General features: G+C 35.4%; 1 protein-coding gene across 3 annotated transcripts in view; it reads right to left on the reverse strand.

Moving 5' to 3' along the window:
* Positions 1-26,213, reverse strand: part of GRIK2 (glutamate ionotropic receptor kainate type subunit 2) — a 418,840-nt gene that overhangs the window by 69,454 nt on the left and 323,173 nt on the right. For all 3 annotated transcript variants that reach the window (XM_063329880.1, XM_063329879.1, XM_063329881.1), the window contains one exon: positions 24,106-24,323. In XM_063329880.1, coding sequence (XP_063185950.1) covers positions 24,106-24,323 — 218 coding nt within the window. The remainder of the gene's footprint in view (positions 1-24,105; positions 24,324-26,213) is intronic.

Consider the following 26,213-nt stretch of genomic DNA (forward strand, 5'->3'; position numbering starts at 1 on the left):
CACACTCTACTGATGAACACCATCCTGTAGCGTCCTGGATGTCTGAATGAATGGAACATCAACAGGGAGGTAACAAGTCAGGTGTAGTCATAAGGACTGTTGATGTGTAAAAAGAATTCTTCATCTCTGAAATATAAATGACAAGCCAAGAAAGACGCAAACAAGAATGAAAGTGCTATATGGGCTATTATGTGCTATATCGTAGAAAGAGACAAAAGTTCCAAACAAACCTTAAGGAAGCACTGTTTTGTTACTAGCACTGAAATGTGTTCACAAGCCATTCACCATGGAAGTGACAGCTGCTTGACTAGGATTACTTCATTAGAAGAGTTAAGCAAAAATATTTTAGCTACTTTGTAAAACTAAATGGTAACGCCTCAGAACGGGCTTCCTTCATATCTTAACCTAGGTTATTAATTGATTGGTTTGATCAGGAGAAATACTCCCTGAGAAAGCAAAAGTCCAGAAGCAATCTCTCCAGCACAGGTCAGGTTAATTTCTACCAACAGTCTAGTTCTACCTCACTCCACTTCTTTTTAGGGATACACTTGATGGGGGCAATAATCAGCTCCAGCTTGGAGGCTTCTTAATTTTTTTGTTTGTTTGTTTGTTTTAACTAACTAGGTACTTCTACTGCATGGTGATATGAGCACTTCAGTGTCATCACAGTAATATGCAAAATGTAGTAAGTCACAGCAATAAGCAAAATTACTGTTTCATATTTTAATATATACATTTTTAATCATCTTTTGTTGGACTTTAGTTTTTTGGTTTGCATGTTTACTTTTACTAAATAGAAGATTAAAAAATGATGAACAGAAAATATACTGTATATTTTACAGATATTAAGGCAGGGCAATTAGATTCTTTGCAGATGTGCTATAGCAATTATTCAACATGAATACTCAAGTAATTACTACGTTAAATACCTTATTCAAATAGGCAGAGTACAAATTAAAGCTACCCCAGTTTGTCTGAAATCCATAGCTTGCTCTGAAGTGGCAATTTTTTCTTTTTTTTCTTTTTCTTTTTTGCTTTCTTTTTAAACAAAGAACAATGAATATGAATGTTTTAAGTAGAATGGCCTAAGTTTTCTGTCTCTTTGTACCTTTGACACCATACCAAGAAGGAAAGTTTCTCTACTCTACTCGAGTAACTCTACTCAAACAGAAACAAATAGGCTAAATTAAAAAAGACTAACTAGAAACAAAATTTATGTTTACTTCAGTATAAATAGGATGCAGAAACAAACGGTATAGAATGGTTTTCCACCCTGAATGTATCTCATTGACAAAAAGACAGAAAACTTGCATTCCACCTGACTAAACTGAGTAACAAAGGGGTTTTTGGGATGAAACGTATACTGATTCTAGTGGAGCAAACCCTGAAATTTCAGGTGTGTACAGTGCTCTCTTTCCCTTCTCTCATAATGTTAATCTATTAATCTAATTGCTCTTCCATTCATAAATAATCCACAAAAATGGGATATCTTAAATGGTGTGGACTGAAAGAGTTCTCCCCACTGAATATCTCAACATTTAAAAATTCAGATATTCCTTCTAATGTATTTTCTACAAATTGAGTCACCAGCTAAAACCAAGCTATAACAGCACTGCTGTCACTGTAGGAGTACGGGAAGATGCAGTCATCCTGTTTCCAGACCAGTCCCTGGAGGAATGTTAGGCCCCCAAAGGGACTTATAAGTAGGCACTTAGCTGTTCAGAATAGCCAGACTTAGTCATTTCTGCAGAACACCATAAGCAAACTTTCTTAGGAAACTAAGGAAATTGCTGACTGCAGGGACAGGTGGCACTTGAAGATTTAAATGTTGTACTTCGACTAGAGCAGCAATTAGTTACCTAAGTTATCTGTGGAACAGATGGCATCTTAGGAGGAGAAATGATGGATACGTAATTTTATTTGAGTGATTTTGGATAGGTAGATTTGGGAGGAGTAACATAAAAATTTAATAGAACATTAATACTCTGTAATCAATATATCAACATTACAATTTATCTTAAAATAAGAATACTGTGTAATAAATTCAGGATTACTTCCTTCAGCACATTTTATTATAAGAAAAACACTTTGGCTTCTGGTTAGTACTTGGACAGTATATGAAAAAACAGAGATTAATATGGCATGGTATTGTTTTAATGATTCTAGTAGACTAAGTTGTCAACCAGCAAAACTAAAGATACAGTTTTGTTCAACTAAGAGAGCAAAAGAAAGAGGACATGGAATATCCGAATTCTTAAAGAACATGGGTGAAGTATCCAACTGGCATATAGCTCAAAGGGGTAAAACAGCATTTATGAACTTTCCAAACTTCAGAAAATATGTACACAATGCTAGAATAAAAATAACACTGAAAAAATAAATAAAAATACATTTAGGGAAGAAATCACGCTGCTTCTTTTAGACCTTCAAAAGTTACCTATTCTAAGCCAAGATATTCATAGAGACTCACTTTATATTCAACAGAAAAGGAAAAAGAGGTTGTCTCCAGAGAACAATTCTGCCAGCTATCCCAATCCTACACTAAATACAGAATTGAAATAGAAGACTTGGTCAGGTTGTATAACTAACTTCTGTCCTCTGAAGCTCATCTTGCCAAATGAATGACACGGTTATGGAAAGAAAGATGAGTGATTTCAGGTAAATTAATCCAGAGGAATCTGATAATGATGCCTACTAAACTGATGGGATTTTTCCACTGTCATATATTTTTTTTCTGTTGGAAACTGCTTTTCTACATACATAAAACATTTTTGGGAGAACTTTCAATTGCGAGGACAAGATACTTTCACTAGACAGCAGGACCAGAACAGGGTGAGGAAATTAGGAATCCTGAGCACTGTCACTGCCCATATACCTCTAACCTTGCAGAGACTTCAGAGGAAATAGAGAGAGAAGTGGGGAGAGGAAAGACTTCCACCATCCAGTTCTACCTGACCTTCTGGAAGATTCTTCTCAACTTTATCCTGTGGGAAAATATGTCATTGGGCCTGAACAGATTTTTATGGGGCCCTCTGCCACCCCTCCATCCTTTCTACCAAGAAAGGAGAGAACAAAAATAAATTTATTTTATTTTTCACTTAATTTAAGGCTACCTTTTTTCATTGCTTGCATAAATATGAGTTTTTTATATCGTCAACCATTCCCAAGGGATGGCATGAAATGAAGTCACTCGAGAGCTAAAGAATGGCATATTGTAAGATATCACTGGCCATATGTTATTTGTCTTGGATAATTCCTACTAAATCAGGATCTAAAGGAGAATAACTATCCATTCTGTGGTCTGGAAGCAAAGGAAGGACCAGATTAGGCTATGAGAGAGTTGTAGGGAAGTCAGAGTACACGTCAAACTAAGCATCAATGTCTCATAAAATGAATGTCATAAAATTAATTTAAATAATTACTTCAAACTGTGGCTTTAATGGCTTTAAACCCTAATGAAAGAACTTAAAACAAAAGGACCATAAGACTTATGACAGAGGACTCAGCATAAGCGACTAAAGGGCTTAGGGTTAGGTCTAGTTGTATTTAAGAACCTCATTATTGCGCGGAAAAGACAAAAAAGGATCACAGAGATTAGAAATACAATGAGGAAAAAACATTGCATGTAGTTTCATGGTATCTAATTTAAAGAGAAACTTTCTGACAAATAAAAAACCCCCTCCTAAACCTCAGGCCTGAAACCTGCTAATCACAAAGATGTGTTCTCCCTTTCTGAACTTTAAAAGGGATTGTACTGTTCTGATCTATGGCCACCTAATAAGCACTTGCTTCTCTGCGATCTGTGACAAATATCAATGCTAGGCAGATGGAAAGGTAGAACATAGATGTTACATCTTTACAATAATGTCCAAAGACAGAGGAGTCCTGCTGTTGGGGTGGAATCAACTTTAAAGACCTGTAGTGATATTTCCAGTAGCTGTGATTTAAAAGTAATAGGCTTGTTTTTTCACAAGCTTATATCATCAGCTATACCCATGCCCTAAAAAAAACCCCTCAGGAAATATTAAATGATAAAGACATTAAGAAAGTAATAATCACTTTATTTTTATAGTTTATGTCGAAATATCCGAGAGCACTTCAAAAACAGTGTTATTATTTATATTTACATATCTAGCTCATTTTAAATTTCTGATGAGAGTAACTCCTGCATACATCTGTTTTTTAGGCAGAAATCCGACAAACTTAAATGGTGCATACCTGAATCTGAGAATTTTATTCTTTATTGTCTGAAAAAGATAACAGAGCCTAACAAATCAATTTTTAAGTTTAAGAAGCACAACGAAATGGGACATACATAAAATATATTGTACTATTCCTTGTGCATGCTTCTACGATTCAATCTTCCTAGTTTCAAGAGAATTTGACAAGAAACTAGGTTCTAGTATGGCCTAATTGTTTTTCAGGAATAAAAAGCAAAGAAATCAGCTGCAACAGTTAATTCTGAAAATAGGTTTTTAAACAAATTTAATAAATTTTGTTTCAACAGTATGTGTAACCTTCAGAGCATAAAACTGTAAGAAGAAACAATTACATTTAAACACAACTGTTTTAAAAGAACCACTACAGTCTATCACATAAAACTGTACTGTTACAAATACAGGATAAGAAAAGAAAGCAAACAGCAAATTTAATCATCTAAGGAGGATCCTGCTAACCACAGCAATTAAAGAGATGGGATAGTTCCTTTTTTGCTTGAAACTGCTTATTTTTACTACAATGCATAACAGGTAACTCTTGCATCAAAGACCATATTATTTAAAATACAATTGGTTTTCATGTGTCTTATCCTCCCCTTATAGAGAAAATTTTTAAATCAGCTCTGTAATCTCGTAATTGCAGGGAAATTTCTCCCTTCATTTGAAATCCTTAAACTTCAATGAGCACAGGCACATTAACTAAGTTATATACATATGACTGAATCAGAAAGTTTTCAAGAAATTTGAAATCTTCAGGTAATTTAACCTGGTTAGCAGGGATAAAAATTTAAACAGCAAATCTACCTGAAAGAATAAGGCTCAAAGTCTCGCAACACTGATCATACCTTGTTTCAGGGAATTATTTATGTGAATTGCAGTCAGCGCGGAAGAGTAATTTTTGCTCAGAAATAAACTTCACCTCACGTGAAAAACAAAACAAAACAAACCCAAGAAAAAAAGAAAAAAAAAAAAAAAGGCAATAGGAAGAGAAGAGAAAGTAAGGTAGATTTATTTAAAAATTAAAAGTTCTCTGGCAGGATGTGGTTTTTTTTTTTTTCTAATTTACATTTTGATTCTTTGCTATTTTAGACAACTGCAATATTTAGAAAATCCTATAGCCCAGTTCCTTTGGGTTTTGTGGTGTTTTAAGGCAACAAATAGACTTTGTCAACATAAATGTTCATGTTTTACGTTAGATTCAATGGGCTAGTTCCATGTATTATAAGCTTCAAAACTAAGATCCAAATTTCAGATTTTCTGGTCACAGTTTGGTTTAATTAAGATACTGTTGTGTGGCACCTTGAACCTGTAACCATTACAGGTTCAAGGTGCCACACAACAGTTAAGTTTTCATCTCAATTTACTTCATGTTTTTTCTTTCTTTTTCTGGTTTGGGTGCTATTGTGTTATTTGGGTGGTGTTTTTTGTTAGTTGTTGTGGGTTTTTTGGTTTGCCTTTTTTTTTTTTTATAGCTATTTGTTTCTGTACAACAGCCTCTTTGATAAAACAGCTCTATACTTTGTGTATAATGAGCATGTACAAACTTCACTACATTAATACAAAGCTGAGGAAGTAACCCGAAGAGCTGGAGGCAAGCAAGCTGTTAAGACCCCAGATGGCCCAAGCTTTGCACGACAGAAAGATATTTGAACATGTGAAAGCTGAATAACTTTGTTTATTGCAGAAAATGGTAACCAGATCATCACATTAACATGTGGGATTCTACTGCAAAGGGCAAGTCTTGTCACCACGTGAAAATTAAATTACTGATGCTTCAGAGCATCTACTGCCTCTTATCATCTCATCATATGAATGGCAGGGATTCCATTCAGGATTTTGGTTTTTTTTTAAAACCAAATTTTATAAATTGCAGCACATAGCTAATTTTACACAGATTTTAACTATTTGAATTGCACTATGGCTTTAATGTGCATCCACACTAATAGAGTCCATAGAACATTGGCGACAAACAAATACAAGGCAGTAAAAACTGCAAACAAAAAAACTACAACAAGAGCTATTATCACTAGTACAATAGCCAGTAAATGAGTTGCAAGTGTCTGAATTTAACATAGCAATAAGTATGGTATAACTGTCTTGTAAACAGATGAGAGAACAAGATACTATTTTCATGACAAAGTGCATTGGTGTATGATATTTTATTTCTGACAGTATAGTAGAACTAAAATAAATTTCTATATAGGTAGAATTTAAAGCACTGTTACTCACAAGCATTAGCTCTAATTTCATCTTTCAGAATGTCGCAAGACACTAAACTGACCTGGAGCAATCAAGGCCACAAAGACAGAGCTGACGTTATCGATCCAAAAGGAGTGGTGCGGCTCAGTAGTTGCCACAAAGGAGCTAGGGGAAGGAAATTAGCTCAGCAGACATTCTAGCATTATTCTATGCCTCCTAAGTATAAATTAATGTATAAAGGAATCTATATGTCACTTGAGATCTTTCAAATCCCAGTGGCTGTTAGCTCCTTGCTTCAGTAAAACACCGTGAATTTAATATATTAATGGCATGCCTTTGATGGCACCAGCAACAGCACTGCTGTGTTAATTCTGTATATTTCTACATGAATAATCTGTGAACATCCTGCAGCAAATTTTCATGTGTTTTGTGTTGACCAATTTGGCAGAAAACATTCTGGCAAAGTGGATCTCTGAATGTATTAGTTTATGTAAAAATTTAGAGGAAAGAGCTTTTGGTAACTGAACATAGAACACTACCATTACAAATTAATGATCTGATCTAATAGCCATCAATTTAGCTGGAAACTTCCAGCACAATTCACTGGGACTTAGTTGCATAGGGACACAAAGTTCAGGGCTTAAAAAATCAATCATTTTGATAACGTTCAACCGTTTCAATAATGCATGGGATTACAAAAAACATTTCTTAGATTTAGGATTATGATAAAAAATTATCCTACACTAACTACAGAATCAGATTCTTCTTATAAACGTTTTTCTTCATGACACCTGGTTGCATCCATGTGTTAAGTTGAGCAGCTGAGCTTTGAAGCAGCTCTATTCCTAATCTTTTACTGCATCACTATGATGTAGTTCCTGGGGAAAAGAATTTTAACGTAATTCTTTTGACTTTATTGTTTTGGTAATCAATTAAAATGCTTATTGTTTTCAGAAAACTGTCAGGAGACCTATGGTGAAAAATAACAGAGTTTGTATAGTCTAATTAGCTAAATTGCAATATTTAATAAACAAGACACCTACCTGCAATGACAATCAAATATTGTCACTAATCTTAGTCTATAGGGATTTTCTTTTTTTTCTTTTTTATGATAGCTTGCAAAATGCTAATTTTAATGGGATTTGTGCAAACACAGTGAAGAGAATGTGCTCCATATTACATGTATTCATAGCATATTTTCCCACTCTGAAAACTACAGTACTCAGTGCTTTTTACAAAAGAGATATAATAAGTGAACTAAAAGTATACAAGGGGGGGTCATTACACTTCTAAAGCAACCTTGATTAAAAGAACAGATTTTAGACCAGTTGAATAGCTGTCGGAGTACTCACAGGTCATCTCACAGGAGATACGGTTGGCTGAAAGGGTGCGTCATTGCTTGTGAGCAAGTACAGATGCATTGTAAATCAGCAAGAGAAAAAATGATTTGTCTGTATCCATTCGTGTTAGATTAAGAAGGCTGCAGATTTCAGCCTCCAGAGCTTAAAGTTTTTCATAACTTCAGGAAGCTGACATTTAACTTTTTCAGTGTAATTAAATTAGATTATTTTCTCCATCTCTAATATGGATTTACTACCTAAAATGAGATCCTAATAAAGTCCAGGTTGTAAACGACACTGCGTGTTTGATATAGCTCTAAATTTTATTGTTATCTCTGTTTTGCTTGCTTTGATAAATTGTTGTTTGAAAGCAGCGACAATGCAAAAAATAAGAGATGATTTAACAGATTTTTATTATGCTTTTGGCTATGTTTATTGAGGTACAAAATATTTGGTCTTGGGCTACTGCATGACAGGAATGCCTAAGCTTCTCTTTAAAGCCAAAGGCAAAATAATTTTCTCTTTTCGCCAAATGTATCTGTAAGCACTGAAGGCAGAAGCAACTTGCTTGCAAACATCATTAGGCAGCAATCTGAAATGAAAGAGCAATCTTGACAGACACCATGTGATGTTCACTTAAGCTCTTAATGTCAAAGCCCTCAGTTCTGCACCTTGTCGTGAACTTTGGAGACACAGGAAGCCGAAGCACCGCAGAGTACTCAGCAAATCAAATTCCATTCTGGCACTAAATATCTAAACTCTCAGTGCAACCTTTGATTCAGTGTGTGCTCTAGTGCATTTATTTGGTTATTAGTGTGAACAGAGCTCAAGGACCAGGGACAATTCATTTTCAATCCATGCTGGATTTAGATGCTTTTAGATAATTAATGCTGACTCCTCCTACACATTGCCAATAAATATAATTTGCTTTAAGTATTAATTGAGCAGATTAGGGTCAGAACTTCCAATAAACAGTATTTTAATTTAAAGATCAGTGAGATGACAAAATTGTTTCAATGTCTTACGAGAGATATATGATTAAGGAGTTGGGCTTTTTTTTAAGGCAAAGATCCCCCCACGTTCAGTCTCAAGCATGCAAAATACCTAATTCACCTTCTTGAAAATAAAGTATCTCCCAGGTTTGCAAAATGAATGAATGAAATCATCTGTCAGTGAATATTTCCCTCCAAGTTTTCTATCCTCACTAACACCTGTTCCTTTTTACAGCTTGCTCAGAAAAGCATTCAACTGCTATCAGTAACTGTAAGCTCTCGTACTGACAAATACTATCTATGATCTACTGGCTTGCCAGCTCAACATCACTCTGTTTACTCTCCAGTTTTGCCATTCCCTGAAGGACAATCTCTCTAAAGAGCATCCACTTGATTGATGTATTGAAACAGTTTTTCTGCAGCAGTTCCTGTGTGGACAAACATTGAAAAGTTGCTTATACTGTTCAGAAAAAGAAACATACATATCCAAGCTATCCACAAAACAAGGAACTTTCTGAACAAAAGTCCTCAAATATTTATGCTCTAGAGAAACGATAACATGTTGTTTGTTTCCTATGAGCATGCTCCAAAAGCAGCATTTACACTCATCTACAATACAGTGATCACGCAGGGAGCCAGTTCTTGTCCCAGAGTCATTGCACAGGATCTGCTTTCTTCAGAGAGAAGAAATTGCAACATTCCAGTTTAAAACTAATAAAATCCTGATCACTTAGTGCAATTCCCCAGATAGATATCTATCTAACTTTTTAACTGTTGTTAAAGTGACTCTTTCAGAGCTGGAGTCACGAAAGCCATCATATTCTAATTTTCTGAAAGCTTGATAGATCCAATACTCTTAGTATAGATAAAGTGTAATGAAGCACTTTCTTTCCCATAGGAAAGTCTTCCACTCATATTCTTTGATGCCAACTAACCTTCACATCTGCTGTTTCTCTATTGATTGCTACAACTTGGCACTTTTGTAGAGTGTCTGATGAGGCAATTCTATTCAATGACACCACTTCCTCTTCAACAAAAGGAGTGCAGTAAAATGGCAGTGCATTTCCTATACCTTCAGGGGAAATGCTGTGCGCAAATTATGCAAACAAACATGTAGTCATCATTTATATGTGTGTATGTGGAGAAGAAGAGCATTTGTTCCTTTTATACTGAATCATTGCCTATGTAAAATTATGCAAAGCAGATCTGGTTTTGAATTTTTTAAGCAAATGAGGAGTCATTCTGGGTCCCACTTAAAAAATCCATCTCAAAATACATGGTGTTCACGATGGAAATAAGCTTGAAATTAGTCATCACTTAAAATATGATCCAAACATATATTTACAAATCAGCAAAGCACATTAGAGAATATCAGAACAAAGAGTATGGGTCCTTGAAAACAAAGACATCAAAGATTCTTTTTTCAAGTAAAGTGAAATAATTTTTTCTTGACACATATTACACTAATGAAATATTTCATTTGAAATTAAAATGGTAAGTAATATCAATTATCTAATAGTCCTCATTTATAATGCTGTGGGAAACACCAGCATGACAAAAAGAAAAGCGCTGCATGTTTAAATTAAAGATCAAATATAACATTTTGGTTTCAAACAGAATGAAGCTATTACACCATTGGTGGTTTATTTGCATTTTACTTTGGTTTTCCTCTAGTCCAAGCCTCCAAATGTGTAATATTTAACTGATTTTCTTTTTGCTTTTTGTTAATTTTGTGAAAATTCAGATTTTTTAACCTTTAATTGCCATAATTTGTTCTGTGTCTAGTCTTACTTGGAATTAGCTCTTTTTTTCTCTCTTTTTTTTTTTCTTGTACATTTTTAAGCCTAGATTCACAAAGATATTTAAACACCTAATACCTACTGAAATCAATGGGAACTTATTGGTGAAAGAAGAAATAAGAACTAAGTATACAGTTCCATTCTAGGACTTTCAGGTTGTACAAATATTTTGATAGGTTACTCCCACAACAACTGATTTGCTTTAAGCTGAACCAGTACAACTAAGAAAAAAAAAAAAAAAGAAATTGATGATTTGGGAGCAGGACAGAAAAGAAAAAAGTATTCACCTCATCAGCCAACTTTTCTACTAAAAAGTAGAATTGGACATAATTCATTCTACTGATAATATTTTAGCAAAACTGCTAAAGTTTCCAACTTATACCCAAATCAAGACTACGATTAACCTGTTACAGTTAACAAAACAGGGCCAGGAGAGAGGCCCATAATTGTCCGTACCATCTGTTAGCATCAAGCCTGGAGCAGTTTTGGCCTGTCCTAAGGAATAACCTCCCAAATGATACCCCAAGATACAATAGCTCAGGAGATGTCAAGTACGTACCAAAGACTGTTCCAAATATGGTGTTTGTGCATGATCATCTAATTGTGATGGAAAAGAGAGTTAACCCAGTGACCTTGACTTTAAAAGTTGTTTTGGCCTGGTTTACTTACTACTAAAAATATAGCCTGAAAGTGTACAAGACAGTGACATATAATGTGTTTGGAACAATATACTCGAAACACCATATAAAGATTTCTGTATGTATTTTACTTTACTCTCTAATAAAATTTGCTTTATACATTTTACTTTAGTCTCTAAACAATCCATTTCAAAATTCTTACTACAAAATGTTGGGTCAGAAATCACTATTTTTTAATAATAATTTTTAAGGCAGCTTTCAAATGCTGAAACAGTCTTCCCAAAAAGATGGTCGATGCCCCACGCCTGTCTGTTTAAGAGGCATTTGGACAATGCTCTCAATAATCTGCTTTAATTTTTGATCAGTCCTGAAGCGGTCAGGCAGTTGTAGGTCCCTTTTATCTGAAATATTCTATTCTATTCTATTGTAGCTTTAATCATTTTCCCTCTGTTTCACTTTCTAAGCAAGAAGCACAAAAGTACAGAAAAATAAAATTTGCAAAAGGGAATTAATGATTCAGAATCTGTTAAAGGGTATAGTTTATTCTGGATCTGGGAAAATTTTATTTTTTCTGTAAACAAGGTTGTTAGTTTTGCTGTGTCAGCCTACTAACCTCCCATATGCATGCAGAAACCCAAATGTGTGAATAGAACTAACTTGACTATACAATTACAGAAACAGGAATCAATAACCGCAGCGTTGTCATCTTCCAGCTTAAAGGGGATTCCATGATCTAAAAATGTATTATGTCAATTATTTTGCTTGTTTATTCTTGCTATTCTTTTTTAATCCAGGAAAACAAACAGACAAACTACTTTAAACAGTTGTCTCTTTCCTCTAAATGCATTAAGATTTGCTGTAAAAGTTGTAAATTAAACCATACCACAATTTTGGAAATGCAAATACTACCTTAGAGGATGGCAACATAAAAATGTTTGGAGCTTGAAGTAGTTTTAGAAATAGTAATCTGTCTATATCATCAGATTTTTCATCATTTCTTGATTAATACCTACTGAGCGTTAATAGTTCAGTTCACCCAATTTGCCAAACTGTACCTTCAATTTAAAGTTCCCATGAAAATTCTGGCATAGAATATGTCAAGATTACCACATACTTCCAACAAAATATGCAAACACTGCAAACACATTACTGGTGCACACATCAAAACCCTACATCTGTCACCCTAATTTAATTAAAAAAAATAATTGGACTCATAAATTTAAAAAAAATGACAAGCCACACAGCAGATGACACAGCATCATCTGCCCTGCTGGAGAGGATAAATGGACTTGTCCTCTAATATGATCAAGCATATACAGTCACATGAGCAAAGCAAAATGGTGGATTGTGGTTATTGTTCTTATTTTTGTTTCTGAAAGACGGGATTTTGCAATCACTGGGTAATTTCAGGAAGACTCATCGCAACCAGTTCAATCTTTTAAAATATGACATTTACAAACACAGACCAGAATTTTGGCTATAGTTCAACTTAGACTGTAACCCAAAATGTGAATCTTTTCTATGATTTGAAAGAGATATTTCTTTTTGGTTTTCATGTTAATTTCAGTGCCAACATGTAAGAAAAGAAACTCTTCACAGCCTTTAAACCAATAACCTAAAATAAGACAAATATCCCCACAGTGCTAGTTTAGTCAGCCAGTTTTTTTATAGAATTAGAATTATTTGTAATATTCCTTGTAAAATTAATTTGCATACATCAATATTTTTTAATCACAGCCTCTCCCTACAGTCATACCGCAGTTTATACATATTTCAAAATTGCCTAGTGCTTAAACAGTGAGCAGAAATTTTGTAAGATTCATTTTACATACTTGTAGCCACCTACACATTAAGTATCTATACCAAGGTACTAATCTAAGCTTCTCCATAGAAAATGGGAGAGTTCTGTAACTCTCGAGAACACTGTCCTTCTAGGACAGTTACTTAAGGTAGTATGGAAGAATTGCTTTCTGGTGCATTTCAGTTTCTTTCCAGTGCCAATAAAATGCAACTAGATGAGTACTTGAGAGGAGAGCAGGTATCTACATTTTTGAGTGAGGAGAAACCTGCCTTACATGTTCCAAAAACTACATCTTTCACGTCACGAGGGGACGATTTTCCAGCTTTGAGACCAAAACACAGGATCTTATTATATCTTCCTATTAAATTCTCTCAATTAACAGTTGAGTTTCATTCTTTACTAATCCACTAATTTACCAGCCTATTGCTAGTACAGTTCTACTCTACACATTTTGAGAAACTTCAGGAATACAGCCTAGTCCTGGTTTTACTCATTATCATTTTAGGGATGCCATGCTTCATTTTACAATTTTTATATCTATAAAAGAATAATAAATTACCTTTGGTACACGTTTTACCTATGATGAGCTGTGATCAGCGTCTCTGTACTTCAAGGAGCAAAAGCTGCATCAGAAATACTAGGTGTAGATATAAAATAAATTAAGGAACTAAACTGTTGATTTTGTTCAATCCAAGTAAATTCCTAGCAATTCAACCTGAATAAAAATACACTTGAACTATAACTACCTGGATAGGCTTAGATAGAATTTCTAGCATCAAAGAAACTATTCTCAGAGCTTCCTTTCCCGATAAAGTAAAAGGGTGAAAGAAGAGCTAGACAGCTTTCCCAACAAATCACAGAAAACATTTGGTGCTAGTCTTCCTGCTTCACAGAAAGTTCCTTTAGGGATGTGTCTTCCTTTTTCAGAAAGTGGAAATATACGAAAAGGTACATGAAACTTCTATCAGACATGTCATATAGAAGCTCCTTAAGAGTTCTGGAAGATTCCTTGTTAGTCAAGGAAGCTAAGTGTCCCATATCAAAAAATAAAAACCGAAAGACAGAGAAACAGAAAGACAGTGAGAGCAATAGAAAGAGGAATAGAAAACTTTCTATCTTACCACTGGCCTTATGTTGCACAAGAAAACAAGGGTTCTTTAAAGAAAGACCAAAAATGTCAAGTTTTCAAAAGCCTCCAGAATATTTGCCCTATTTTATAGCTCATTGATGAGGAGCTGATTTCAGTTCTCAAATGCAAAGATAGCCTACTCAAATACAAATATTTTAAGGTGATACCACATCTTTTGTTAATATTAGGAAAAATTGCTTCACCAGAAGGGTTGTCAAGCATTGGAACAGGCTGCTCAGAGAAGTAGTGTAGTCACCATCCCTGGAAGTATTTAAAAGACATGTAGATGTGGTGCTGAGGGACATGGTTTAGTGGTGGAGTTGGCAGTGTTAGGTTAATGGTTGGACTTGGTGATCTTAAAGGTCTTTTCCAATCTGAATGATTCTATGATTCTAAAGCACGGTTTTGTATATTTTTTGTATAAATGGGTAACATATTGTGCAGATTACAGATCTTGAATACATTAAATACAAGTTCAATTAATGCATGGTAATGAAAAATGACATCCATAAAGACATCCATAAAGACATCCAACAAAAAGACATCCATATCCAATAAAGATTATGTAATTATTACCATAGGTATATTGCAAAAAGGATAGTTTAACAAATCTCAATAAGTATCCTGTTTGGAGCAATGAATAACTCTGGAGAAGAAATTCATCAGCATAATAAGACTTCAGGTGGTGTCCATGGCAATTCTGACACTGGAAATATTTCTCTACACAAAGCAATACTAATGCCGTTGGACAACACCTCAGTAGTATCATATATAAACTGACAAGGCAGAACCAAGAGTTCACCTCTGCTAATGAATGGAGGCTTTCAGGCTGCTGAAGCGGGCAGGAACTCAACACTGAAGGTTGCTCATATGGCAGGATCTCACACAAAACTGGCTAAACCGAGAGACAGTTCACTCTGGAGAATTGTTTCCGAATCACATTCCCAGGATGAGTCATAGATCAAATCTGCAAACTTTACATGGCTACTTGGTGATAGATGTATTTGCTTTGAAGAGCAAGATTATTTTTTTCAAAATCTGATAGTTAAAAATGTTCTCAGATGTACTCTCAATTTCCTAAACAAACCCTAACTCTGAAATCTGTCTTTCCTACAGAAAGCTGTTTGCAGTTGAAGGATTCTCTGTGATCTAGTTCAGTTCCCTTTCTTACCTCGCTCATGATCTAAAGACAGACATAAAGAGAAAAAAACTGAAAAGAGATGAGAAAAGGAAAGTGTTCTTGCCCTGCCTCCTAGGGGAAGGCAGCAGGAGAAGGAGAGAAAGGTGATAAGGCTAGATACAATTAGGTTATGCATTTCTGAAGAAAAAGCCTTGCAGATAAACCTATGTTCAGAGCCCAGGGTTCAGTCATTCTTTTACAACTGATCCTGTCAGCAGTGCCATTACAGGCCATGAAGATGCCAGACAGTGAAGCACATCAGGTGAGAGAAAGGAAACAAAATGGCTTACCAGTTAAGACAGAACATACAATAGTACATAAGGACAACACACATTGTGGAAATATCACCAATTATATTGCTGTTGATTTTCTCATCCTCTCACCTCTAAATGTCTAGGCAACAGAACTCACTTCCCAAAGGGTATGGATTTCCAGTGGTTTTAGAAACGTGTTGTTCCTCTCCTGTGAAGACAGGCTGAGAGAGTTGGGGTTGTTCAGCCTGGAGAAGAGAAGGCTCCAGGGAGACCTTATAGTGGCCTTTCAGTACCTAAAGGGAGCCTACAAGAAATATGGGGAGGGACTCTCTATCAGGGTGTGTAGTAATAGGATGAAGGATAACAGTTTTAAACTGAAAGAGGGTAGATATAGATTAGATATTAGGAAGAAATTCTTTACTGTGAGGGTGTTGAGACACTGGAGCAGGTTGCCCAGGGAAGCTGTGGATGCCCAGTCCTTGGAGGTGTTCAAGGCCAGGCTGGATGGGGCTTTGAGCAGCCTGGTCTAGTGGGAGGTGTCCCTGCCCATGGCAGGAGGGTTGGAACTAGGTGATCTTTAAGGTACTTTCCAGTCCAAATCATACTATGAATATAAGATCACCCTGCCATGGAAAGGGGACATCCTCTGCTCCCCTCACATCAGTTCTAGCATTCTAGCAGCCAGAGCAGCTTTCTTCACAACTGAAAAGCAAACATGCAACAAAAAAAAGAGATTCATTTTTAGTTAGATCAGAAAGCTGGACAGACTTTTGCCACAGCCCTTTGATATGTAGAGCAAACAGAGCTTGAGGTTGAAGGCAGAAGTGGTTGGACTACTCACAGTTAGACTGGCTTAAGTTGAACCCAAAAAACACAGCAAGAAATGTATTGAGAGATATGACCAGAAGCAATTTGCAGTGATTAATAGTGACTAAACTCCATCCAACTTCAAAGGAAAAAGCCCCTACTTCTCTTGTTTTCAGTGACATCACTATATATTCTCAAAAAAAAAAAAAAAAAGACAGAATGGGTTTCTCTTAACTACAAAATGATTTTTCTAGTATCTAGATTCCTCTGAATTGGTACATTTGGTAGAAACTCTTGCCTTTTGGTGCTCAAAAATTCTGACACAATTTAAGATTCAAAGTGTGGTCTGGATAATATTTGTATATCATCAGGCTTCACTTTCTACAGACAAATGTACAGTTAATTAATAGGTTAATTAGCCCACTTTGGGCTCTGATTTCTTGTATCCTGTATTTCTATCCAAGTGGCAATTAGATCTTGCTATATTTTGCCATACCTTATACACTGAGAAAGAACCAGCTTTATTCAAACTCCATCATGTACCTGCAGTATGGATCATTAATGCATGTGCGCTAATTAATGCATGTAATTTTGAAAAATAATTCAAATGTCAGCTTCTTGCTGGTATGTTCATTTTAACTCTACATTATATTCACACTGAGAAGTACTTATGGAACAGGAAAGCCAGATGGGACCACAGGTTACATCGTTTAGCCCACCTGAGAGTTCTGCAGAGAGATCAGCATAAAACTTTTTCCCCAATGAATATTTGGGGTAAGGCAGAAACAGATGCTGAGCTGTGGGAAATTTTAATTGATCCAAAGACAAAAATGACTTTTCCTAATGCCCACTTTTAATTTATTTTTTATGTCTCTCTTCAACTTCCTTTAAAAAAAAAAACTAGTGGGGACCCAATTAATATGTTACCTATTTAATTCAATATTTTAATTATTTTCAATGACTAATCTTGTTTTTATTGGAAAGTTGGGTATATTTCTTTGAGAGGACCCTGAAAAGAATTTGTATGTGTTTCATTGGTTTCTAAGAGCTGTAGCTGGTGACAGGTGTAAATGATAAACATGATTTTGGAGTATAATTATTCATGAATACCACATGTTACCTGGCAGCTTATTAAGAGTGCTTACTATCTGGATATATGGCATAATGCAGTCTAAGTCTCTGCAGAAATTAGAAGTTGACTAGTCCTTGTGCTCATCTTTTTCAGCCCATGATGTAGGAACAGGGGAAAAGGGTACAAGGAAAGAGGAATGGGAAGGGAAAAGGCACGGGCATGGATATGGAAAAAGGCAAGGATGGAAAAGTAGTGGATTTTTACCACATTCCATCTATTTTTAGTTTCATGCTTCAGCACTGTAGATGCAACAGGCAGTCAAACAAATGCTCTTATTTACTGCAGGAACAGTAATGGCTCTGACAACCCCAGAGAAGGGGGAAGGGTCAAGACAGCATAAAACCATTTCAGTCACTTTGTCCCAGTACCTAGAGAGTTGGTTGGAATGGGGTCCTTTATGTGAATTAGTTCTGCTTTCTGCCCTCAGACTCAAAAGAAAGACAGTTCACCTCAAAGAACTTAATGGTACCGCATTTATCTGAATTTCTTCTATTTAGAATTCAAATGCACTGCTGCTCTTATAGTCTGTGTTAATGCATCATCTAACCTACCTACCTCTACCTAGCTTCCTCGATCTTTTAAAGAAATAAGTAGAACTCAGTGAGGCAGAGGCATTACGAGGTCTTTGAGCAAAGCCTATATCTCGTTCTCACAGACTCTTGTCATTGCAGATTCAGTTCTTGTAAGTGTATGGAGTGACCACAGACCTTGCTTTACAGGTTTGCAACTGTGCCTGCTTTTTTTGTACATTCAAATAAGTAGTGGTTAACTGAGTAAGTGTTCCTGCAAAGAGGGAATAATCCTAGGAAAAGGGAAATAATATGTTTCAACTGTATGTGTTTCTAGCAGATATGATCGAAAAGAAGACAGAAAAAAAGATTGCATGGTATTTATATTGAGTTCCCTCTTTAGTCAAAAATGGCACATGTTTTATGCATAAGAACAAGTCTGCGTTACATTCAAATGCAACTTATCTATAAAGTGAAATAATTTTAAAGCAAACTGAACACATATGTGTGTTATCTGCTACCAATTATTTTTTAAGCATTATGCAGATCAGCACGTGGAGGCTGGGACTCAAAAAATTGTTTTCCATTAGTCACTGTCAGTCCGTGGATATTTGAGAAGCTCAGAAGTGGTGCTTCTTTCATCTTTGACTTGCAACAATTCTACCAAATAATTGATATGCACTGATAAATTTTTGCAGCATTCAACTAAAGGTTCTATGGGTGTATATGCCCATGTGCTTGTACATGCACACTTATTCGTTAAACAGATAAACGTCATCTGCCTATTACAATGTTCAAACCCAGGTTTGAAAAAACCCATTGAAGTTATACTGGCTTTATGCATGCCAATGCCAACATCACTAACGACGAATGAGTGGCATTCATAGCCTTATTCTTGCTGCTATTCTTTCATTTATGTCATGACATCTGTCACTTGCACTCCAGCTGCAAGCAGTGGGAAAATTCGCCTACAACTCCTTCTTTCAGGCTTAATAGATTATTTCTCAGATTTTTCAATGCATAGGTAGAGCTTCATGCTATTTCCTTTAACAATAGCCTTAGAACTTGGAAGACAGACACTAGGTGCTGAATTGTTGCCCCTCAAAATTTTCTGAGGGAGGTGGTAACAAAATGACTAAGGTAAAAAGCAGGGGAGAGGGATGGGGAAGGAGAGGGCATGGACAGGACTGAAAAGAGTCAGCAGCATGGATCTCTGTGGAGAAAACACAGTGCAGGAAGAAATGGAGGATATTGTAGAAAACTAAAGCTGATGTATAAAAATGGGTCCTGAAGAAGAAAAGGAAAGAAGTTGGCAAATGTAAATGATAAATAGAATAGTCCATCAGATAATTCCAAGGTGTGTGATTCAGCTTCCTGAATTAGTCCCCTATCTGCCTTTCACCAAGTGATCTTGAAAAAGATGCATTCCCTCTTAATGCTTCAGCTTCCTTATCAGCAAAACAAGGATATAAAATATACGACTCTCACAGAGAGCTGAGAAGACCTTTAATTTGTGATACAGAAGTAATAACACTAATCTACTGCTATTAGAGAATGAAAAATTACTTTGTTTTTTACTGTTTGGTATGCAGATGCCTAGTACCCGCAACTGGGAAAAGTTACATTGTGCATGCTACTGTACCAAAACCTAGAAAGAAAAAATTCTGTCATTGAAAGGTACAGATATGAAAAATGATGAGAAAAAAAAGCAGATAGCAACTTCACAAAAAAAGTAAAGAAAAAATTGTAAACCACATATAAACATATGTGCTGTAGTAGTTTCATTCATGTGTGAGGATGGAGAACTGTGGTACAAATAGAAGCAGGGTGGAATTAATATTGTTCTTCCCAATTTCAGAACTGTCATTCAGCAAGAAAACAGATACTGGTATTTTGAGAAACATTGACTGAGAGACCACAGAAATCAGAGGCAATGAAAAATATGAGCTTTTTTATCCAAGAACAGCTAGTGTGAGATAAGTACTTCTCATGAAAATAATAAATGCTTTTTATTTTATTCCAAACAGGAGGAAGACAGACTTCTAAAACTTGAAAATGGTCAATAGTGACAAGAGAGTCAAGATAAAGGAAGAGAAATTCGTAACTAAGAAAAACTCCACAATTTGAGAAACACCAAAACGCGCATCAGGAATGGAAACTACAAGCCTAGCAGTAGGTATGGCTTAGAATTTACGTCTACATTTATTTCTTTCTAATTCTTAGAAAATACTGAGGTTTTCTTTGTTGTTCCCAATGAAATGGACCACCAGACCTACCAGGCATATAACAGACTTGTAAAACTACTTCCTTTTCATGCTCTGACTAGAAAAGTAGATCTTAAGAGGAGAGAGCATTGACAATTTCCTCCACTTTTTGCCTTCTAAAAGGGGTTGTAATGTCATGTTTCTCAGACCATGAGGAGTCATTCAATGATCTGGAGGACTTTATAAAACTCTGGAGACAATATTCTGCTTTTTCAATAAAGCTATTTCACAGGGATGTTTGAGTCACAAGGGTAACAGCATTTTCAAGGTATAGCCCCTGTGCTCTCCAAGATTTTAAATTTAGCAGGTTTTAATCTAGCAGTTAGTTTGTCTGATTCCCATTTACGTTCTCCTTCGAAAAATGCTCTTCTTTTGTATTAGTAGCACACAGCTTTGGCCAGGTTCCAAAGTTTTTTTACGAAAGAATTCAATGGACTGCTATATAGATAATTTAGGCAGAAATTACTGTCAGTCTCATGAGCAGCTACCAAGCCTCACTGTGATTGGAACTAATAACTATTACCAAGATATGATAATTTCATTTAACATTAGGAAACCATCTGGTGCCTTCATTTCTTGTTGTAACACAATGCCATTGTTTTACTCAATCCACTCTCATTAAAACAAGACAAAGCAGCTAAGGAAAAACATACACACAGATGATAAATTTATCCTCTCAATCATCTTTGTGCATCCTGTCCGAGAAGTTATACTCTCATAGATTTTTGAAGTAGAATGGGACTACTAAAATCTAATCTGAGCTCCTGTATAATGAAGGCTATCTATTTCATTGAGTAGCCACTAAATCAAAAGCATAATGTGTTTGGGCTATTTTCCTCACATGTCTGCATGTGATGGATGAATCCAGCCCAGTCCTAGATAAGTTGTACCGGTGGTTAATCACTCCCGCTTTTAAAAATATGCACCTTATTTCCAGTCTGAATTTGCCTAAATTCAGCTTTGAAACACTGGGTCTCATTATGCCTTTTTCTGCTAGATTAAACAGTCATCTGCTGCCAAAAGTCTCATTCCCATTAAGGCACTTACAGACCATGATCAAGTCACCTCTTAACCTTCTCTTCAGCAGATTAAACAACCGATCTTCTTTAGCCTCTAACTACAATGCTTATTTCCAGACCTACAGTCATTCTTTCACCTTTAATGAACTCTTTCCAATTTTAAACATATTTTCAAAGTGTGGTCACCAGAACAGAACACAATAGTTCATTAATAGTTTCCCTAATGCTATATAAGAAGGCAGTGTTATTTCCTACTCGATATTCACTTGTCTACATATCAGAAAATAAAATATATACCAGTTAAAATCCTCCTTTAGCTTACTGATATAACATAAAATATTCTGAAAGGAATTTAAAATGTGAATATTTATCCTGGGTTTTTTACACACAATGCAGAAAATGTTTGCAACTCTTCTGTTTTTCTGTACTATCTATGCTTTTCTATATTATCTCTATCCAATGTCACTTCTGTCACTTAAGACATTTTTCTGATTTTGTCTTCCTTTGTCAGTTTCCTGTTCTTAAGTACTTTTTGTATCATTTAGCAGTATTATCTATGAGCTGTTCAATTCTAGTAGTACCTTTTAAGGCAATTCCACTTACAGTCTTATTTTAAAATATTTTCTTGTATTTTTATTTTCTTCATGTAAGGAAATCACATTAGCTGAACTACAAGAACAGTTGTAGCTATTTCTAATGCTTAAGTTTGGATCTATTTCATTAGGTAAATAATACCAATTAATTTACATACTACTATATAAGACAATAAACATTAAAAAAATACTTGTAATCATTTGGTTGCTAGAACAGTTCTTAATTATCAGTGCATTTTCATGTCACAGTTACAAACAATAATCTGTTCACAGATAAAGCCCAGAAAATATGTTTGTTTTACAGAATAAACCCTAATTTGACCTAAAATGTATCAGCTGAATAAAGAAATCCTGTGTTTTGTTCCGATTTCTCTTTTTCTTTCATAGTGAAGAAGAACTCATTAGTGTACTAAAAACAAAACAAAGATAAGTGATCTGACACCATAACTGTTGCATATAGGTTATTTCAACTGCAAACAAATTTATTCTGTGCAGGATTTACAATTGCTATTTCATTAGAAGTAAGTCTTCTCTAGTTCTTGGATACAATATACTAGATAAACACAAAATATATGTAGATAAATAGAAACAGAGGAAGGAAGAGAGCAGGAAGAAAGAATTGTGCAGAAAAGGGAGCAGTATATTAATATGCAGGGGGAAAAACATCCAGAGAAGGAGAAATAGTCTCTGTGTGCCTAAAAAAACAGATTATGCACATAAAAAAAAGAAAAAAGAGTGAATAAGAGAGAAAATTAAGGGTAGAGAGAAGGAAAACGAAAAGTTAAGAAGATGTAGAGAAAAGTGCTTCTGGCAAACACAAGGAAAGACACTGCTAATTTAAACATGCTTCCTAATATTTTAGAGTCCGTAGTTCAAATTTTAATTACAACAAGTTCAAAGTTTTCTGACAGAGAAAAATGAAATTAAAGCCCCATAGTGTTTTCTGGTAACTCAACCGATACCTTGTGCCCTCTCTTTATGTCCTGAGACTTAAACCATTTTGATTCTTTTAAAAACCTCAGTCTTTAAAATTGCAATGCTGTTTCTTTTAACTATTTCACATATTTCCTGACATCAAGAGACCTCTAATTGATTACTTACTTCATGGGCTTGTTTTTCAACAAGCATTCTGGGAAAAATACTCAGAACTTTCCCAATGTACACTATAAGTTAAACAGCGTAAAATATGCTGAAATTTAATTCATTTTTATTTCCAAACAGAAGCTGAAAGCCCTATCATTATTTTTAAAATTAAAACTATGTGTACACTTCAATTGACCCTAAGGTCATAAGATTAAACAGTGACTATTTAGCCTTGATATCTAAACAAATTTTGTACTCTCTGAATCTGATGAGCGGAACTGACCATATATTCCTCAATTTCTGCACCAGTTTACAAGTTACCTTGAACCTCAGTTTGTCTAATTTCAAATGACAATGTAACAGTCTCTTCAAAGCTTTAGGTGACAGCATGATAACTCATAAAACCAGAATATACTCGCTAGAAGTCTTCAAAATGTATCCAATATCAGACAAATATTGTTAAACACCTCTTTCTCTGGAAGATCCGAGACACCTCTGTGCTATCAAACACAAGGAGTTATAGAACAAACCATTCTCCCTCCTATCATGCATATTTTTCACTAATTTAAGCCCATTTAAATGCTTGATGAAGCTAGAAAACAAAAGATTTCTCTCTAATCCAGCAGCACATTTCACTATATTTCAAATTGAATGATCTTATTAACAGGTTGAAAGGAACAGAAAAACTGGAAGAATCTGAACTTTTTATATGGACCCCAAATTTCATTCAAAAGTTTCTCAAAAATATGAGGTTCAAAAGGGTTTTCTCAGTCCAGCCACTAATATGCTTAGTTGCTTGAACGAAGACTGCCATTAAGTATAATGCTGATACTGTAACTCTTAATCTGACCAAACTCATTCTTGTACACAGCTATACGAGATCTGTCCAAGCAAAGGGTTCAGGTTTCTTCACCTACTCCACTGCTATAATTTCAATTCTTTAAGTGAAAATCATCAAAGAAATTGATTTTCTTTCTCATGGGAGGTTTTGTATTTGCTTCCTTTGAGACCTTGCAAATCCTCAAAGAAGTGATTTTCAGTTGCTTTTGACAGCAGTGGGAATCATATCCATTGCTCCTCAGCAAGGTGCACAAACTTTCCCGCCACAGTCAGGATACAGGATCTTTTCAAACAGAATATAAAGCTTACCTTGAAGAAAGTCATGGTTGCTCCATCTTCAACTGCCCCATACTCTATCTTTGTTTGCTTGGCCAAATCATCAGCAGAATCGATGGGAGATTCCATACGTTCCACTGTCAGAAAGGCGGCTAGGTTAGCAGTGTACGAGGAAATGATGATAAGTGTGAAAAACCACCAAATGCCTCCCACTATCCTGGTGGAGAGGGCTTTGGGCATGAGCTCAGAACCTAACGAAAACCAGGGGAGAAAGGTGAAACCAATGCACAGAAAATAATTAATAAGTGTTCAGCACTTTTTGCCACAGTGGGGAGATGGAATCACTGTGCAAAAGAATCTTTAAGCTACAGGCTTACATGTACTGCTTGTACAAACACACACAACTGAAATGAAAAATAGGAACTGATTACATTTATAAAGACAGATCTTTTTGGAGCTGTGGGAATCAAAAGATAGTAATGGGAGACTCAATGATCAGTGCCTTTTTAAAATTTATAAATATATATATAGCAATGTGAAAAAAGCAGTTACTTGAACTGGCTTTCCAGAATAAATCTTAGCTGGACTGAACCTCTAAGTTAATACTGACATTGAAGCATTTATACAGTACATTATCTTCAAGGCACTAAATGAACTTTATTTAAATATTTTGTAAAAACTCACTTGAGTAAATAAATATGAGCCGTCAATGAAAAGAGTAGATATGAAATAAAGTATTTCATACCTGAAATGCACAATCTGAAACCTATTATAAATATGCTTTGGACTTTTGTCATTTGTATTACTGTAAAGTAATTGACTGCTTAGGAAAAAAACTAACATCTCCCATCTCTATAGTTACCCCCACAATTTCAGATAAACATGGGTGGCTATACCACACACTTAATTTGATAGAGCAGCAATGAAAATATTAGACCGCTACGCATAAACTAGATAAGGATAGATTATAATGCATTGCTGGAGTTGCCTGCTCATGGCACTAAAGAATGGAGGGGGCGACAGATACCGTATAGTAATTTGCATAATTATTAATGCTAATTTAGAGACTAATGAGATAAATTGAAGCACATGAACTCTTCTTGTGCCTAATTACTAAAAATAGGGAAAAAATTCAATGTAATTTACAACCACAAATATTTATTATAAATGAGCATGTATGGATTTTTTTATCCATAACGTTATAATTGAATGGAATGAAATTTCTAATGATGTCAAATAAACAATTTCAAGCTTCATTGCACAAACTTTACGTAAGATCTTTTAGAAGTATCCAGAAACTTGTTTTCAAAGAAACGATTTTACCATATCCGCTATACCATTGTACCAAAACAATCACTTTTCGTTAATTGGTCACTATGCTTGTTTTTAAATCTCCTGGGTAAAATGGAATGAAGGCAAGATGGACTATTTTATTACTGTTAAATTTTAGTGTTCATATTGAATTATTTAAGGAACTGGTCCAGCAAGGTAACACATCTTCATATAAATGAAAGATTATGCCAAACTTCCAACGTCAATGCCATAAAAGAACAGAAAGGGAAAAAAGAAAAAAGGAAGAAAACAAAAGAAAAGGAAAAAGAAGTGGTATCATAACTGGACTATCGTATTCAAAAACAGCCCATCTTACCCTGCAGTTCATCTTACCCTTGCTGTTTCAAACAAAAAAAGCTGACAGACTTGGACATGACAGCCAACTCCAGCGCCAGACTCTGCCTAGAATTCTGCAAGGAAAAAAGTAGAAAAGTACCTTTCTGATGCAGTTGCTCCTAGGCCCTGTTAGTCAGACACTTAGACACCATAACACTAACAGATTTCCCAATAAGCCCACCATCATCAACTCTTTTAATTGCTCTCATTTCATTTAAAAAGCAACACCAGTAAAGTCAGATAGGACTGGGAAGAAAAGAAGAGTGGAAACATTTGCTGCAGTTGCCCCAATTACCACAAGTTCATACCTTACCAAGGACTGAAACCGAGCGACACCTAGGCCCGTGAAACAGAGCCTGGTTAGGGGCTGACTGTCATGTACCCAAGGTAACGTCATGTCCAGCACTATATCCCACGGTTTCCTGGGAGCGAGGGGGGTCAGCAAGACATGTATGAGTTCCCTCTATCATGTA

This window comes from Chroicocephalus ridibundus, chromosome 3, assembly GCF_963924245.1.
Source record: "Chroicocephalus ridibundus chromosome 3, bChrRid1.1, whole genome shotgun sequence".
NCBI classification, from domain to species: Eukaryota; Metazoa; Chordata; class Aves; order Charadriiformes; family Laridae; genus Chroicocephalus; species Chroicocephalus ridibundus.